Source organism: Beta vulgaris, chromosome 6 (assembly GCF_026745355.1).
Source record: "Beta vulgaris subsp. vulgaris cultivar EL10 chromosome 6, EL10.2, whole genome shotgun sequence".
NCBI lineage: Eukaryota > Viridiplantae > Streptophyta > Magnoliopsida > Caryophyllales > Amaranthaceae > Beta > Beta vulgaris.
Genome location: NC_079207.1, coordinates 64332005 through 64351980, shown reverse-complemented (window position 1 = coordinate 64351980; position 19976 = coordinate 64332005). Strand labels below are relative to the sequence as shown.

Here is a 19976-nt window from a genome sequence, read left to right as displayed (position 1 = left end):
TGTATTTTAAAGGTTTTTAATGATTTTTAATCACTAGAATAGTTGTACTATACTAGGGATTAAAAATAACGAAAGTTTAATACTTCCTCCGTTTTTTTTTAGATGTTACACTTTCAAAAATTGTGGTTTTCTAGGCAAAAATTGGAGGAGTGATTAGGAGAGAATAAGTATAGGGGATTAAAGGGGTGGGGACCATTGCACATGGGGGGTTAAAGGGAAAGGAGGAGAGAGAAAAGAGGGACCAGTAGTTGGTTCCCTCCAATATTTCACACGCTGATGAGAGAGGAAGTTGGGGAGCCAAATTTTTGGCAGCAAATGCAATTCCCTCCAAAATTTTCATAAAGTTGAAAATTTGCACAAAATTTAAATTCAGCATTTCAAACATTGTTTAAGCTACATTTTCCAAACTCTATCCTCTATATAAACCCCCAAAAATTAAATGAGGGCTTATTTCCCAAAATGAGGAGAGAGAAAATATTGTTTAGCACCATGGTTTAGTTTCTTTACAAAAATCAGATTGTTCCCACAAATCACTGCACACACATTGCACAGGAACAATTACAAAAAATTCCTACTTAATTAAGAACTGAAGTTTCCACAAAAAATTCAAACTTCAGTCTTCAAAAAATCTTCTCCAGCTTATAAACAGATGGGGTCAGCAGATGATGGGGGCAGGGGAGTTTTGCCTTCAAGAGCTGCTGGAAATAGAAGGCATGGAGGATGAGTTGCTGATGCATGAGATGTGGACACATTACAACAGTGATGATGATGATGACACAGAGGATGATGATGGAGGTACAGCAGCAGCAGATGGCATTCAAGCAGACCAACCAAATCAGCAAGGTAACCCACAACAACAAAACACAGAAATAGAAAACAATGTAAGTTCATCAAGCCAAAAACCACATTTAACTTTAACAAAAAGAAGAATGTTGGTTGATGACCTACTTACCTCTGAAATAAATGGTAAATTTGCATGGGGCAGAAATAGCAAAAAAACATGGCATAAGTAGGATGACATTAGATAGGATATGGAAAGATGCCAAAAAACAGAGAGAAGCTGGGCATGCCATAGATGTGAGAAACAAAAAAGCAGGAAGATGTGGTAGGAAGCTTAAAGTATATGATGACAAATGGCTTCAGTCAGTCCCACTTAATCTGAGGACAAGTATAAGGGCATTTGCTGGATATCTTAAAATCCCCCCCTCCACTGTTTACAGTCTATTACTGACTGAAGATCATAAGATTCAAAGAATGAAGTGGGTGTTACAACACATATTACCAACAACAAGGACACAACCACCTAAATTTGTTGACATGCAAAATGTTGTTCACATAGATGAGAAGTGGTTTTATTTAAGTCCAGATATGAGAAGGTTTTATTGCTTCCTGCTGAAGATGACCCTTATAGTTGCTGTCAGTCCAAGAGGTTTAAGATAAAAGCCATGTTCATGTGTGCCACATCTAGACCTATTAAGGACAGTGAGGGAAGGATGATACATGATGGGAAATTTGGTATCTACCCTTTTGTTGAGTATGCAAGAGCTAAGTATTCAACAAAAAACAGAAGGGCAGGTACTATGTTGACAAAGGCAATTGAAAGTGTTACACTACCAGTTATGAGGGATATGATAGTTAACACTATCATACCTGCCATAATGAGGAATTGGCCAGAAGGTGTGTCCAAAGAAATCTACATACAACAAGACAATGCTAGACCTCACATTCATGCATCAGACCCACAATTTATTGCAGCAGCAACTCAGAATGGATTCAATATCCAACTCATCAATCAGCCAGCTCAGTCCCCTGACTTAAATGTGCTAGACTTGGGGTTTTTTAGAGCAATTCAGGCACTACAATATCAATCATTTCCTAAGAACCTAGATGAACTGATTTTAAGAGTGCAGGACTGTTATGATTTCTTTGACCCAGAAGTTTTGAAGTACACTTGGTTGCAATTACAATATGTTATGGTTGAAATACTAAAGTGCAAAGGGGGGAACAATTTCAAGAATCCACACCATGCAAAGAGAAAGTTAGAGAGACTGGGATTACTTCCAGAAAATGTAACAGTGGACCAAGCTGTGATAGATGAGGCAGTTACATACTTGAATGAGAGGTTTGTGAATGTAGGAGAAGCATTTGACTACTTAGATGCACATCAACAGTAGAATGGGCAGAAGATGTGGCAAGATATTTTTGAACATAACTACACTGTTTATGAAGGAAAAGAATGGGGAGCAACTTTTTGGTATATATCTAGTATAAAAGAAGATGAAGGATCTACTTGCACAAATACACAGGATCTACTTTTTGTTAAAGATTATGGACAACATGAAGCAACACTTCTAAGCAAACCAGAAAGTTTTGGGGGGTTCTTGTTTAGTTATTAGACTATTTTGTACATGTTGAAGGACTGGTTTGTATAAGCAGTGATGCAAGCATTTAATGAAGTAAGCAATTATGATTGTTTTTATTCTTTTGCATGTCAACAAGTTTAAAGTAAGATGTGTGTTTTTAAAATCCATCAGGGTTAATTCAATGGCTCATTGAGGAAGCAATGGATGATTTAAAACCTCAACTTATTGGTTTAACACCAATAAGGAGCAAATCATCTATTGCTCTTCAAGCCCAATGTATGAGTCCCTTCATCATTTGGATTTTACTTTTTAAAATACATTTGGGACTCAAGGGGGGAAGCAAGAGGGACTCATTGTGTAAACAGTGGGGGACTTAACTTAACTCAGCACCCAAAAACAGAAGGCAACCAAAAAACACAACCCAACCAAAAACAGAACTACATCATTAGCCATTTGTTCATCCTCAAACCTCCTATCCAAACCAACACCCATAGGCTTCCCAAAAATACATGCCAACCACATACACAAGGGAACCAAAAACAGCCAACCAAAATACACAATCCAACCAAAAACAGAAGCCTACCAAATCAGAACCCAACCAACAGATTCATAGGCAACCAAAAACAGCCAACCAAAATATTCATAGGCAACCAAATACACAACCCAACCAAAAAATATTCATAGCCATCCAAATACACAATCCAACCAAATACACAATCCAACCAAAAACAGAAGCCAACCAAAAACAGAAGCCAACCAACAGATTTATAGGCAACAAAATATAACAGAAGGCAACCAAAATATATTCATAGTCAAAAAATAGTAGCCACCAAATAACCCATATACAACCATATTCAAAGGCAACCAAAATATTCATAGGCAACCAAAATTTTCATAGGCAACCAAAATATTCATAGGCAACCAAAAACATAACCCAACCAACATCTTTATAGGCAATCAAAAAACACAACCCAACCAACATATTCAAAGTACTCTCCTTTCTCCTGATAAGGAAGCAATGAGTATCAGGATCAAGTTCTGATGAAGTGCAGGGACTCATTGGAATTTCTAGCTCACCCCCACCCTCCTCAGCCTCCTCATCATCCAGCAGTTCTTCAACCACATCGAACACCTTAAACCCCCCATCAGACTCAACATACATAGCATAAACAGTGCCTTCATCGTCGTAGACGTTGAAGGACTTAGAAGCACAACCCAAACACTGACATCTGTCCTTCCTCTTACACCCACAATTTCCTTCTCCTTCTCCTTCCCTTATCCTTCTCATTCTCCTTCACCTCTTGAACTTTACCATTTTTCCCAACAGTGTAAAAACACGGAGCCTTTAAAGCACAAACAATCTCATGGGTAGAACGGAGAATTTCCTTACCTTTTACCCCATCCCCTTCTTCCTCAACCCTAGATCTAGCCTTCAACCTCTGTGAAATAGGTCTGGGGTCAAAGATCTGCTTAACTTGGGGACTCATTTTTTTAGGGTTCGAAGAAGAAGAGGGACGAAAGTCCCTTGGTAACCCCGTAACCTGATAAAACTCATCAACCACCACACCCAAAGCCTTGAAGGCATAAGGACGAAGCAAGTGCTTTGCATCTCCACTGTCATAGAGCCTCCTTGGCCAAGGAGACCCAGTCTGCAATGCAAGCATCAACTCGCGAATGGAGTCAGACTCATCAGCATCGTCAGTTTGGAACAAGGCGTCAACAAGGGGTTGGAGATCAGGCACAAAATTTTTCACCATTTTTGTAGGGTTTTTAAAGTACAGAGAAAAAAGTGCCTGATTTCAAGAGAAGAATGGAGAAATCGAAAGTTTTAAGGGGAGATTTGAAGAGGAAGTGAAGAAATCTAGAGAGAGAAAATGAAGTACAGTAGAGAGAGGAAGAGAAGATCAGAAGAGGAGAAATGGAAGTGGAGAGAGAGAAGATGAAGTTTTGAGGGAGAGAGAGAAGGTCGAAGTTTTAGGGTTAGGGAATAGGAGGGGTGGGAACTGGGGAAGAACTTTAATGGGGGGGGATGAATCAGTTGGGGAAGGGGGTTGAATGTAGTAAATGATCATGGGGAAGATGAATAGGTAGTTGGGGGGTTTTAATTTTGGTGGGAATGGTTAAAATCTGATTAGATTAGGTAGGGATTTAATAGGGTAGATTAAGAGTGTTTTAATTTTTAAATGGGTAGTTAGTAAGGTAATATGGATATTTCACAAGGCAAAAGTTACTAAATAAGGAAATTTTAAAAAGTGTAACATCTATTTAAAACCATGCAATTTTAGGAAAGTGTAACATCTAAAAAAAAACGAAGGAAGTACATAAAAACGATTTTAAAGACGTTTAAAAGGGTTGGGACGTTTTTAAAGATGCTGTAAATTTTTAGTTCAAGTATTTACTTGGTTATTTTATTTTTCTAGGCGGAGAATTTATAGTAGGGGACTTTTAGATCGAAAAAGTGGCCTATCGTTTCGTTTACACAAGGTACGTACATAGTCTACGTGCTATATGGTTTAGAAACATGCCTTAGGGATGTTTTTATTTATTAGTATCATGTATAGGACTTGGTGGTTCATATATATGTTTTTCCAGGAATTGTTTTACATGTTACTTGCCTGTGTGCTACATGTAAACTAAGAATATTTATGAGTATGACTGTTTGTATGGAAGTTTGATGCAAGCAGATGAGTTCAGTTTTTGGTATTAATTCGTGAGTGAATTAATGTAAGTAAGTTGGAATCATGTGTTACATAGATTCTTGGAGATTATTTATTTATCTTATAAGAACCGTGGATCTTATTTGGTAAGTATGGATTATACCTATGTAAAGGTACGAATTTCTGTTGGCTAGGTTCAACAAAGGATAAAAAGGAAATAAAAGGAGTCTTGATTGATAAGTTGTGAACACTTGTTAATCCAAAGATAAAAAGAATGTTGTTATGATTATGTGATTATTGAATTGTGTGTTATTTGGTTGTTGTGGTGTCAACACAAGTAATAACATATATTTAACGTAAAGTGAAACGAGAATAAGTTATAGACTTTAGACTGGTGCACGTCTAGAGTTGGACACTAAGGGTTGGGATACATAGTCCGCCGTGATATGTATTTTTCGAGGATTGAATTGATCACCATTCCTCTTTAGTTCAAAGGTTCCTCGATATCGTAGGTCATTTTGGTTTGCGGAGTCATGACCGTATTTCCTATTTTTGGTTTGGTCAACTCGTCCAATAACTATTCCATTAAAGTAATAAAAGTTGGGTCAAGTGTAGTTCAGTAAAAGTTGTCTATAGAGTATTATTTACTTATGTTATTATTTATTCCTGCAAGTTATGTTTGTAGTATCATGCTTAAGATTATTTATGTCTGATATGTAGTACTCAGCTTTGCTGATTACGTGCTTGTTTGTGTGTGTGATCATGGCTTTGCCTATTGATCCTATGATGATCCTTCTGGTGAGAAGAGTCAGTTTTGCATTGACATTACAGGTTCGCAGATGCATCACATTGGGAATCTGGAATGGAGAGGCTTATACTTAGCATAGTTTAAGTTGTTTTCGTAGGGACATCTTTAGTTAAGTTTGAGGTTTATTTAGTTGGTGTGCTTTAGTTTCCAAACAGTTGTCATTTATTTCATAAGTTTAATAAAGTTGATTTTATTTTTAGTAAATTGTTTTCCGCTGCAAAATTCTGAGTAAGCCGAAACGTTATCACACGGGTGATAATGCGTGGGTAATTCTCTAGATTTGTTATAAAAGTATTTTCTAGAAAGAGAGAATTATCGGGGTGTTACAATAACAATCTATTAGTTTAATTCTCTCTTCATTTCGGATATGGCTCAAACACTCAAGGACATGACTATGAACTTCCAAAAGTTGGATAAGTTTGAGGGGGTGGGTATCGAGGTGGCAAAAGAAGATGCCTTCTTGTTGACACCCTTGAATGTGGTGTATGTTTATCACACCCTATGCCACCACTCCCGGAAGATGGAGAGGAAGAGTCTTTGAGACTACTAGGAAGAGGATAAAGTGGGAGAATGATGACTACATTTGTCGTGGTCATATTCTCAACTCTCTCACCGACCCGTTGTTTGATCTCTACCAAAATGTGGAGAGTGCAAAGGAACTTTGGGATGCTCTTGAGGCCAAGTACATTTCGGAAGATGCTTCAAGTAAGAAATTCCTTGTTAGTAATTTTAATTCTTTTAAAATGACTAATGATCGGCCTATTATGGAGCAATTCCATGAGGTTCATCATATTTTGAACCAAATAAGTCACATGGTATGGTGATGGATGAGGCAATTGCGGTTGCCTCAATCATTGACAAATTACCAAATTCTTGGAAAGATACAAAACATCTTTTAAAACATAAAAAGGAAGACATGTCCATGGAGCAATTAGGAACTCATCTTCGTATTGAAGAGGGGATCCGGGCTCAAGATGGGGTTAAGGATACTACTCCTAGTATTCCTAAATCTACCGTTAATTTGGTAGAGGTTGGTGGGTCTAGTAAGACCAAGAAATACAACAACAACAACAACAACAACAACAACAACAATAACAAAACAATGTTGCAAACAAGAAGAGGAAGACCCTCTCTTGTTGGATATGCAATGGTCCTCATCTTAAGAGGGATTGTCCTTCTAACAACAAGAAGAAGACAAAGAACACACAACCTAGTGTTGTTCAAAACCAAGGTAAAATGCACATGTTAATGTAATTGAAGAAATGCATTTTGTTGCTATGATTTCTGAAATTATGTGTGTGCAGGTTGATGATTCTTGGTGGATAGATTCGGGAGCCTCTAGACATGTGTGCAATAACAAGGATTTCTTCAAGTCTTTGAAAGATTTGGATGATGGTCCAATCTTGTATATGGGGAATGATTCTACGGTAAAGGCTAGAGGCATAGGCCAAGTAGAATTGTTGTTAACCTCGGGAAAGACTTTAACTCTCCGGGATGTTGTGTATGTACCGGAAGTTAGGAAGAATCTTGTGTCAGGAGGTCTCTTGAATAAGTATGGTTTTAAAGTTGTTTTTGAGTCGGATAAATTTGTACTTTCCAAGGGTGGTATTTTTGTTGGACAAGGTTTCTTTTGTAATGGAATGTTTAAATTTAGTATTGATAATAAAATTGGTACTAGTTCTATTTACATGCTTGATGTTTCTTCTCTATGGCACAATCGTTTATGTCATGTGAATTATCGTAGATTATATGACATGTCTAAAATGGGGTTGATACCTCCTTTCGATTTAAAGTTAGAGAAGTGTCACACTTGCGTGCTAAATAAAATTACAAAAAATCCTTATCCTAGTGTGACTAGACAAACGGTATTGCTTGAATTGGTGCATAGTGACTTGTGTGACTTTCATAGTTCACCTTCTTTAGGAAATAAGAAATATGTTGTAACTTTTATTGATGATTTTTCAAGGTTTTGTTACATATATTTATTATTTACTAAAGATGAAGCACTAGAAAAGTTTAAGACCTTTAAAATCGAAGTGGAACTCCAACTTAATCAAAAGATTAAAAGACTTCGAACGGATAGGGGTGGTGAATATTATAATCCAAGTTATTTTAGTTCCATTGGTGTAATTCATGAAACAACCGCCCCATACTCACCTCAAAGTAATGGTATAGCGGAAAGGAAAAATAGGGTCCTAAAAGAAATGGTTAATACCATGCTTTCTAATTCGGGTCTTAATGACGGTTTTTGGGGTGATGCAATTTTAACTGCATGTTATCATTTTAAATCGAGTTCCTAATAAAAGGAATAAGACTACCCCTTATGAACTTTGGTGTAATAAAAAGCCTAATCTCAATTACCTTAAGGTATGGGGTTGTAGGGCAATTGTCAAATTGACGGAACCTAAAAGGAAAACTTTAGGTGAAAAAGGAATTGATTGCATTTTTATAGGCTATGCGGTACATAGCAAAGCCTATAGGTTTTATGTCATTGAGCCCAATGACTTTGTCTCTATTCATCCGTGATAGAGTCAAGGGATGCAATATTTGATGAGACTAGATTCTCATCGATTCCAAGACCAAAGGACATGATACCTAGTACTAGTTCCAATGTTGTAGATGACATTTCAAATGATCATGATACTACAACACCGGAAATTAGGAAAAGTAAACGAATTAGAAAAGAGAAATCTTTTGGACCGGATTTTCAACTATATTTAGTTGAAGGGTCAAGGGAGTCAATTTCGACTCAAATTTCATATTGTTACAATATGGAGGAGGATCCTAGGTCCTTTGATGAGGCTATGAAGTCTCATGATTCTGCTTTCTGGAAAGAGGCAGTGAATGATGAAATGGATTCTATAATGGGTAATCACACTTGGATTTTAGCTAATTTACCTCCCGGTTGCAAACCCCTAGGTTGTAAATGGATTTTTGTAAGGAAAAAGAAAATCGATGGAACCATACTAAAACATAAGGCCCGGTTAGTGGTCCAAGGTTTTAGGCAAAGATATGGTATCGATTACTTTGATACTTATGCTCCAGTAGCTAGAATAGCTACTATTAGACTATTGATAGCATTAGCTGCGATTCATGGTCTAGTAATTCACCAAATGGATGTAAAAACTGCTTTTCTTAATGGTGAATTGGAGGAGGAAGTGTACATGAATCAACCTGAAGGGTTTGTGGTTAAAGGTCAAGAAACTAAAGTTTGCAAATTAGTTAGATCTTTGTATGGTCTTAAACAAGCACCTAAGCAATGGCATCAAAAATTTGATGAAGTTGTGTTGTCTAGTGGGTTCAAAATAAATCAGTCCGATAAGTGTGTATATAGCAAATTTGATAATAACGGTAAAGGAGTTATAATTTGCTTATATGTTGATGATATGCTTATTTTTGGGACTGATTTGGAACAAGTGGAAAAGACCAAAGTCTTCCTTTCCTCTAGCTTCTCCATGAAAGATTTGGGTGAAGCGGATGTTATTCTAGGTATTAGAATAATAAGAGGGAAAGGGTCGTTTTCTTTATCACAATCTCATTATATTGAGAAAGTGGTCAAGAGGTATAATGAGTCAAATTCGACTCATTTTGCTACTCCTATGGATCCTAGTATTCACTTGGTTCCGAGTAGTGGTACTCCAATTTCACAATTGGAGTATGCAAGCTTAATTGGAAGCTTGATGTATGCTATGACTAGCACTCGGCCGGATATAGCCTTTGCTATTGGCAAGCTCAGTAGGTATACTAGTAATCCTAGTATGTTGCATTGGCAAGCATTGAGAAGAGTGTTAAGGTACTTGAATAAGACCTTGGATTATGTCATAACATACAATAGAGAACCTTCTATCTTAGAAGGTTACTCGGATGCTAGTTGGATTTCGAATAAGGAAGATTATTCATCCACTAGTGGTTGGGTGTTTCTTCTTGGAGGAGGTGCCATTTCATGGGCATCCAAGAAGCAAACATGTATAACGGATTCCACTATGGCATCGGAATTCATTGCTTTGGCTTCTTGTTGCCAAGAAGCGGAATGGCTAAGGAATGTGTTGAGTGAGGTGGACTTATGGGTGAAACCAATGTCACCTCTTGCTATCCATTGTGATAGTGCATCAACCATAGCTAAAGCATATAGTGAAGTCTACAATGGCAAGTCAAGGCACATTGGAGTTAGACATAGCTATGTGCGGGAAATGATAAGGAATAGTTGTATAACTATTAATTTTGTTCGGTCTAGTTTGAACTTGGCGGATACGTTTACAAAACCGTTGTCAAGGGAACTAGTGAACAAAATGAACAAAGGGATGGGTCTTAAGCCTATTGATCAACCTATGGTGAAGGAAAACTCTATTTGATGTCTAATACAACGTTAGATCTCAAATTCAAGGAGGATAGTACTTCTCTAAGAGGTTGGGAGCACTTGTTTAATACATCCCGAGGTTAGTGCTTGTTGCTACAATGATAAAGAGGTTGAATTTTATTCTTAATAAATCTTTGATAAGGTGCTCAATTGTAGGAGCATGTCGGAAAGATTTACCTATGTAAGCTAGAAGTTTGGCCGCTTCATCAAGTCTAGGCTTGACTTGGAATGCTTATGAATGGATATGGACACCAAGGCTTCATAGGTGTCGGAGGTTTTAAGAACCTAGTTTATGTTTGTGTGTATTAGTAACTTCAATAATTTGTAATGGTTATATGATTCAAAGCTTTGTCTATCATTATGATCTAAATTATTGTAAAGATTACTTTTACTAAATGGAAATTCAATCGTTAGATATTTCCATGATGCATGAACATGTGTGTTTGCGATTTATAGCAAGTTGGAAAACTTTTCAACATTACCCTATAAATGGGAGGAGGATTGTTGGAACATTTATAGGGTAATGGGTTTGAAACTCATAGGGGTATGTACTAGAAGAGGAGGAGGTCTAGTATGCAAAAGGCTAGAGTGCATCAAGTGGCAAAACGCATTGATAAACCAAGGGAGACAGAAGACTGGCCGCGAGTCGCGACAACCGTCGCGAGTCGCGACCAGGGTCGCGCGGTCGCGACGCGGCGCGACCAGCCCTCGCGACTCGCGAGCTTCTTCGCGACGTGTCTTCTGCCTTGGAATGCGAAAAGATGCCTTGACGGTTTTATTCCGTTGTGATGTTATGGCTCATTTTAATGACCTTTAAGGTCCTTAAATCAGTAGATTAAAGGCCTTTGATGGGTGATTAAAATGGGGGTTATGTGGATTAACTACTCTAGTCAATGAAAGGTTTATTCTCCTATATAAACCTTGGGATTCCTATGAGTAAGGGTTAGAAGAAAATCAGATTTTCTATACTCTCTAAAAGTCTTCTTGCTTTGCTTAAGAGAAACCTTGCAATCTTATCTTGAGTGTTCTTTCACAAACACAAAACACAAGTTCTTGTTGATTCACTTATTAGAAGATCATCTAAGTGGATTGTTTCTCTCCATTGTATCTCATTAGTTATTTCGTGGTAACCCGGTGATCCTAGAGGGGCGAAATTAAACTAATAGGAAAGCGTAGTTTCTGTGCCTTAGAGTGGATATCCGGTTCTCTCATCGATCACATTCATAACACAGAGTTCAAGCAGGACGGAGTAGAGGGTGGAAGATAAAGGAGGTCCCATGGTGCTAAAAGAATCAAATGTAGCATAGTTAGCACTTAGCAACACGTTTTGGTGATTGTTACAAACTTACAGCTAAGCATAGAGCATGATTGTTACAAACTTACAGCTATAAGCATAGGTTCATTGTTGAAGTAAATAAAAAAGAAAGTTTAATGAAGAAATTTGGCGTAAGAAGCGAAAGCTACCCCATTGTTTTCCTTTCCTCATATATATATTCAACAATAAAAGCTTTACCCATTAAATAGGCTACAATCAGTATAGTAGTTTCTAAATTGTAGCAACCAAAAACAAAGATGGTGGAGATCATGCTCCCACTAATCATCCCCACAACGTTTCCCTAAAACATAACAATAAATAACATGATTATAAATAAGTCAACAACTACTGCTACTAACTAGGAACTACTTCAAAATATGGAACTCTCAAAACTACCCACTAACTTAGACTTAGAAAACTGACTGCCTAAAAATATTGAAACTAGCGTTTGAATCATATATTCCAACACTCCCCTTTGATTCAAACTCCCACGCCACAAATTCAACTATTGCCATAAACAGCTACCACGAACACGGCCACATGACGACGGACTTCGACTTGAACTCAACCACGACTTTCATGACACAACCACGACACACGAGTTTAGAAAAGCGTCTCTTCTTCTTCAACCTTTTGAGCATAATTAGTTTGTTCTTTCTCTTGCTCATCACGTTGCTTATCCCAACACCTATCTGCTTTATGACCATACCTCTTGCAATAGTAGCATTGGATGCTACTCATGGATGAACTTTGTCCTTCGAATTGACCACGACCACCACTTTCTCCACGACCGCGACCTCGACCACGACCAACACCACCACGACCATAACCTCGACCTCGACCTCGACCACGACCATAACCACGACCTCCCTCATTATTCCATTAATCTGAGATTTTTCCTTGAACTTGAAATGCTTTTTCTTCTACATTTTCATCTATAGATTTATCCATTCTCTCTTCATGAGCCATCAAGGAGCTCATCAACTCATTAAATGTATAAGTTGATAGGTCCTCAGACTCTAAAATTGCTGTTACAATATGTTTATACTCATCGTTCAAACTCCTTAACACTTTGCCCACAACCGTCTCATTTGAGATATTATCACCATATATTTTCATTTGACTAATAATCGAAGACACTTTAGATAAGTAATCTTGAATTGATTCTTTTTTTGTCATTGCTAAACCCTCAAATTGAGTACGAAGAGTTTGTAGTTTTACAGCAATTACCTTCTTATCACCAAAATATTCTTGCTTGATAATCTCCCATGCTTGCTTTGACGTTGATGCAACGGAAAGTCTTGGAAAAATCTCGTCGTCCAATGCCGATTGGATAAAGAAAAGGGCCTTTGCATCTCTTTTCCGATTTTCTCGGAGCTTTTGGTCAGGTTCGACCGGTGCTTATTCCGGTTCCACATAACCTTTCTCCACCATCACAACAAGAATCCGTCGTTTTAGCGTCTGTATTTAGCGTCCGACGATACAAGCGGACGGTAAATTTAAAATTAGCGTCCGATTTAAGACAGATGCAAATTAACGTCCGCTTTATGAGATTTAGCGTCCGTTCTTTTAGACTGACGCTAATTAGCGTCCGTGTAATTAAAATACCGTCCGTCGTACGGACGCTAAATAAGAGGTATAAAAAATAAACTCCGCGTCGACCAAACTATCAACCCTAAGTTCCTAACCCACGCCTCTCTCTTCCTCACTCTCAAGTCTCATCTCACGTTTCTCTCTCTTCTTCACTCTCATCTCACATTTTGGTGCTCTCTCTTTCTTGCAGATCTCACGAAATCAGGTATTTGTACTCAGATTTAACTAATAAATTTGTTTTTTTTAGTTTTGATTGTTGATTATGTAGTTTATTTTCTCGATTTTCTTTGCTTTTTTAATTTCGTTTTGCGTTTTCTTATTCTTGGTTTTTTGGTTTTTTCTAGATCTGAATTCCCTAAGATTTTTTAATTTTTGTTGTTTTCGATTTTCTTTATTTTTTTGAGTTTTCTGTTTTATGAGATTTTGATTTTGTGTGTTTATATTTTCGATTTGGTTATTCAATTTTTCAATTTCGCGATTTTGGGTGTTGTTTCCAGATCTGGTTTTTGGGCATGATTTTTCGTTTTTTTTGGGCATGAATTTTCGTCTTATTTGGAAATCAGTTTTTCGTTTTTTTTCCGTTCTCTCTCTGATTGATATTCGGATCAAACATAAAATTTTGATTAATTACCCACAAAACATTCATCAGAAATAATTTCAGCAGAGTCTTGATCTTACTTTCACTTACAAAATTTGGTAGTCTTATGCTAAGGTGGATAGTTTAGCATAAAGGTACCCCTCTAATTAATTAGAGTAGGAGAGATAAATATATCCTTGATAAAGTAAAAGCCACTTTATGAGGCAAAATGTAATGATAGTTTTAGTAAGATAAAGTAAGGACAATATTGTCAACTAAAGTTGCTTCTTTAACCAAAATTGAAATTGTTGCAATAGATGTGAAACTACACAATTTGGTGATTGTTGCAATAGAAAAAGAACGGAGGAAATATTAGTTTTCGATACTCAACAGTCCCATTCTATGATAGTCTTAATTGCCATAGCTTGATACTGAATATCCTTTCTTTTCTAAATTTATATTCTGCTTGGCATTACTTACAGTGCAGCTGTATGGGTGGAGAAACCCCTTGCGCTGTTACTTTTTCATAGTTGAACTGCTTTCAGTTTTGTACGACAAGAATCTCTTAACTTTTTAAAATTACAAATGTGCATTCACCATGCCAACTGCCTTTGCAGGTGTGGGTAAGAGTTGCCTCCTCCTGCGGTTCTCTGATGGTTCCTTCACAACGAGTTTCATCACCACCATTGGGTAGGTTTAGTACTTTGGTTCATGAAGCAAATACTTCAGATATGGCAAGCACACGAACTTTTTGTACTACCCCCAAGTCTGTAATAATGTACCGCTTTGTGCAGTATTGATTTTAAGATTCGGACCATAGAGCTTGATGGCAAGCGGATTAAACTGCAGATATGGGATACTGCTGGTCAGGAACGGTTCAGGACTATTACAACGGGTATGTTTTGAGTGTTTCACATATAAGATTATATTTTATGTCTGTGCTCGTAACATAGCATGCCAATCTTTTGTTGGCCAAGTTTCCATTCATGTAAACTGCAAGTGGTTTACCATCTATTATTATTTCAGCTATAGATGTAGGATTGTCTGGAATGTGCTAGGCTTTCTATGTTTGGTTCTCCCCTATCTGTATGTATCGATTACTTCCTCTGTCCCATATTTCCTCCTCAAAGAGAATGTCAGTAATAATGCTAAAAGTTTGTCCCTGAATTCTCTTTAAGATTTAGGAAAAACATTATGATGGGATTTTTTGAATTTTTTTTGTTTGTATTTTTCAACTGAGAAGATAATATTGGGAACAGAGGGACTAACCGTTTTTCTGATTATTCTCGCGGCTGTATGTATCTTAAAATTATTTCAAGTTACGCCCTTGTAGTTTAACCTTTTGCTACTGTCTTTTCAGCATATTATCGTGGAGCCATGGGTATTCTGCTGGTGTATGATGTTACTGATGAGTCGTCATTCAACAGTAATTCTCTTTCCTTGCCTTGCGAAGTTACGTTATTAAGAACGAGACCTTGAGTCTCTCTAATCTCTGCTTCTGGCCGTGTTTAATGCTGTGGATCATTTGTTGAGAAATCACTATACATGTTACTGGTTGTTATTACAGTATTGTTGTTGGCTTAGTTTAATTTTTCTGGAGGTGTAGGTGGATGGTTATGTAATTCAACAGTAAATCACTTTCCTTGCCTTGCGAAGATATGTTATTAAGAACGAGACCTTGAGTCTCTCTTATCTCTGCTTCTGGGCCGGGTTTAATGCTTTCGATCATCTGTTGAGAAATCACTGTCCATGTTACTGGTTGTTGCTGTTACAGTATCGTTGTTAGCTTAGTTCAATTTTTCTGGAGGTCTAGGTGGATGGTTATGTACTATTTGGTGTTAGGCTAGTCATTTGACTAGAGATGAACCTCTTGCATTTGGTATTTCAGCATTGCTTTTGGGTTTTTTTTTCAGATATCAGAAACTGGATACGCAACATTGAGCAGCATGCTTCTGATAATGTGAACAAGATTCTGGTAGGGAACAAGGCTGACATGGATGAGAGTAAAAGGGTAAGCAACTTGCATAGTTCGCTTTTCAGTTTTGCTTGCTTGGTCTACACAGTACGCCTTCCATGATCCCATAGATTTATGAATGTTCGTTTTACATTTCTTCAGGCTGTGCCTACAGCTAAAGGACAAGCTCTAGCTGATGAGTACGGGATTAAATTCTTCGAAACTGTGAGTGAATTCCCCAGGATGTGCTTGCTTAGTATTGTATCCTGGTATATTTAGTTATTATGCTCAAAATGCAAGCACTGGCTATCAGAGATGTGGGCTTATAGATGGCAACCAGCAAATTGTGATATGCCAGACTTTGAAAGATCTTCATTTTTGAAAAGGTGAGGAAGTTAGCTTAAAATCATCATTAATTATTATAGATGTATTTGTGGTGCCAAGTTTCTTAAGTTGGTATTCCCTTTCCATTTCACTCTCCTTTATGAACTGTTTTTTGCTAATGATTCCCATATGTCATATATGCTGAACTTGCTGTCACCTTGATATAATAGCTTAAGTTAAGCAAGCATTTTACCAGGCAACCTGTTCAGTCAGTTGCTTAAGTTAAGCTAACCAATAGCCTTTAATCACTAAACATGGCCTTAGATAACTACTGAGTTTAATCACTACTTGTGATCTTGTGACCTGTGGATCTCATCTTTTAAGGTGCATAGTTATGTGTTAGCTCTTTCTTGTACATGACCTTATCACACATATAGTAAATCTAAATTCTAAGACCATCTTTAATCATATTGCACTACAGAATGAAATGCCACTATTATCTTTCTCCAACGTGATTACATCATAATCCCAAATTCATTATTCATCCTAGAATATTCCCATTAGCAAAAAAAGACTCTTGATCTGATGACATCATATCAGGCCTATATGGAATATAGTGGAATCTTGCAGCACCAAACAAAGAATTACAAGCCATTAGCAAACAAAACCTAATGTTTAACTAACATAAAATCACCTCAAATGGTGGATTGGACCTAAGTCTAGTTCACTGACCCATAACTTTGCTTTGTATTTGTTATAGAAATTAACAAAATTTTCTCTATTTGGTCTACGGAAGATCTTGAAAAAATTTGATAAACGCTTGGGCTATGGATTCACCAAGTATTATTTGAGTAATTTACTCCAAACATTTTTGGTTAGTTTTGTCGAACAAACCCTTAGACACTCATTATTTGTCTTTTCATTAATAAGGAGCTTCGGGAAAGAATTCAATAAAAATAAAAATAAATCGCATTGTTTTCTAATAATCCAGAGCCACACAATTAGCTCAGTTTTACTTCCTGTTTAATGTTATGATCCTTAAACTGAAGAGAATAAACCAAGTCCCCTTATCAAAACAAAACACACAATCTTGTGTTAGACTTGGACACACGCTTATAGAAACCCCGCTGTTATCTGTTTACCCTGTAAAAACACACTACTAATACACAGTGATAGTAGAAGAGATACCATATCAAGGGGAGGATTATACATATTCATGGTGGTATTGAGTTTCCAACCCGTCCAATTCCGAGTTAATAGTACAACAACTAACTGCTTCGAGCAGAATATAAATATGGAAGGCGAAACAACATGAGTAGAGTAAGATGTGGCATAGCAGAGCCAACAAGTCAGATTGCTCCTATGGGGCAGAAGACAAAGTACAAAGATGGGTTCTTTGAGATGATTTTCATGAATCTTTTTGCTAGGAAGATGGAGAAGTTTGCTTCATCTTCTGGCAAGAGAAAGCAGGAGAATGATGGGTGGTTTAAGTATGATTACGAGAGATTGTCGATGTATCGAAGAGAGTAATGCAGGGAAGATCACGCCCACAGCAACAACAGGTTGTTAGGGAAGTACTATTGTCTATGCTCCTCCTGGTGCCCCAGCTCAGGTCTCTCTTTTCTGATCTATTTTACTTTACCTTTGAATTTGCTTAAATGATCAAGTAATTTATAATTGGATGTTTAGCACAAATTTACTGAAAGAAAACACTGAGGACTTTCTGATTGATTATGTGCAGTTCAGAATGATGATCATGAAAACTGGAGGAATTTGCTTATTTCGAGTGAAGACCATAGAGAATATGATTTCGTTTCCTTGAGCTGGTTCGTGATGGATGCATTGGCTAAGGCCAAGATACTTATAGATGCTATTTATAATGATGGGTGGTGGGTGGGCTGCATTTCTAAAGTCCTTGTTGACTCAAAATATTTAGTTTTGTTCCAGATTTTTGTTGTGGAGTTTAAATTAGTGTACATGTAATTATATGAGATTTGTATTAGATTTTGTTCTAAGTATACTAGAATTTAGTTCTCGAATTATTTTTTCACTTGTATCTACATTTATTATCAATAATAATTGAATTTATTAATTTGTTTGCCTTAATAAAAGAAGTATGGTATTTGCATTATTTCATATCTTATTACATTTAATATCAATTAATTAAAAAAAAAAAGCTACCAAGAATAGGCTATAGAAAACGTGTCAAGGACATTAGCGACGGCTCAAGGCGGTCGCTAATTATTAGCGACGGCTCAAGGCGGTCGCTAATTATTAGCGACGGCTTAAGGCGGTCGCTGATTATTAGCGACGGCTTAAGACGGTCGCTAATTTGCGTCTTGGCTGAACCGGTCGCTAAATTCGAAATATCGGACGCTAAATATTTAGCGTCCGTTTTGCGGACGCTATTTGGAGAATTAGCGACCAAGGGTTTTGCATCAGCCGTTTAGCGTCCGTCGGCGGACGCTAATATATTTAGCGTCCGATTCCGTGTTTTTAGCGTCTGATTTTGGCGGACGCTAAAGTCTGACATTCTTGTTGTGCATATCCCACAACTCTTGGGATTTGAACATAGTCGTCATCTTGAGACTCCATAGATAATAGTTTTCACCCTTAAACACAGGGATTAAGGGTTGAGATGACACATTGACACCATTGTTTGCCATGATTTTGAAACGAACTCGCTGTGTTTTACTCTCAACTTTCTATCACCGACTTTTGATTATGTCTCACAAAAGAAATGCTCCTCACGTACTTTTATTTAAAGGACCGAACCTGGTTTTTGCTCGGATACCAAGTTGAAGTAAATAAAAAAGAAAGTTTAATGAAGAAATTTGGCGTAAGAAGCGAAAGCTACTGCATTGTTTTCCTTTTCTCATATATTCAACAATAAAAGCTTTGCCCATCAAATAGGCTACAATCAGTATACTACTTCCTACATTGTAGCAACCAAAAACAAAGAAGGTGGAGATCATGCTCCCACTAATCATTCCCAAAACGTCTCCCTAAAACATAACAATAAATAACATGATTATAAATAAGTCAACAACTATTGCTACTAACTAGGAACTACTTCAAATATGAAACTCTCTAAACTACCCACTAACTTAGACTTAGAAAACTGACTCCCTAAAAATATTGAAACTAACGTTTGAATCATATATTCCAACATTTATAGTTTTTAGAGTACAGAGGAGATTAAATAATATATGGAGAAGTTTTGCATTAAACTTGCTCAACCAATCTCAATACAATAAGTGTCTTTTATATAGGCTTATAAAACACTATTAATAACATGTCCACTACTTAACCCACTGCTTTCATCCCACTAAATAGACCATTATGTAGACCACTACTTGTTAGCGCACTAACTAATTATTAGCAACTACTCTTACCTATTAGGAAAACTATTTGACTAATTTCGGAGCATAATCCAACACACCCCCTTGCTCCAAAATTTCTAAGAGCCAACATTAAACATTGTGTCACAATCTTGCTTGTTCGTAATTCTTCCCGTATAATATAATCTTCATGGAGCACTTCTCTCCATTAACATGGAAGCACTTCTCATCCTAATGTAATGCACTTCTCATTACCAACGTCACATTTTCGGAGCACATCTCTCCGCACGACCTTGTGAAGCACTTCTCTTCACCACGACTTTGTGAAGCACTTCTCTTCACCACTTTGCATATAATCACAAATATTTTTCTTTTCAACCACTCTTGCCATGGTGGTTTGCCCGATTTTTTTTTTCACTCATAAAACAGAAGATGGCCTGCAATGGCTTACTTCTTACTTCCTCTCTTTCTCTCTCTTCTTTTTTTTTTTTTTTTGGCCTCCAAGGATCTAACCTAAAGCTCTTGATACCAGAATAGTTTTTAGAGTAGAGAGGAGATTAAATAATATATGGAGAAGTTTTGCATCAAACTTGCTCAATTAATCTCAATACAATAAGTGCCTTTTATATAGGCTTACAAAACACTACTAATAACATGTCCACTACTTAACCCACTACTTTTATCCCA

The 19976-nt window shown here is 37.1% G+C and overlaps 1 protein-coding gene across 1 annotated transcript; it reads left to right on the top strand.

Moving 5' to 3' along the window:
* The first annotated feature begins 4433 nt into the window (after nt 1-4433).
* LOC125498449 (ras-related protein RAB1BV-like) lies at nt 4434-18040 on the top strand. The gene is made up of 8 exons (XM_057395847.1): nt 4434-4450; nt 13135-13298; nt 14288-14360; nt 14465-14565; nt 15031-15096; nt 15584-15681; nt 15787-16010; nt 17690-18040. Exons 1-7 carry the CDS (start codon nt 4434-4436, stop codon nt 15901-15903), a joined length of 636 nt encoding a protein of 211 aa, XP_057251830.1. The 3' UTR covers nt 15904-16010; nt 17690-18040.
* Nucleotides 18041-19976: the final 1936 nt, after the last annotated feature.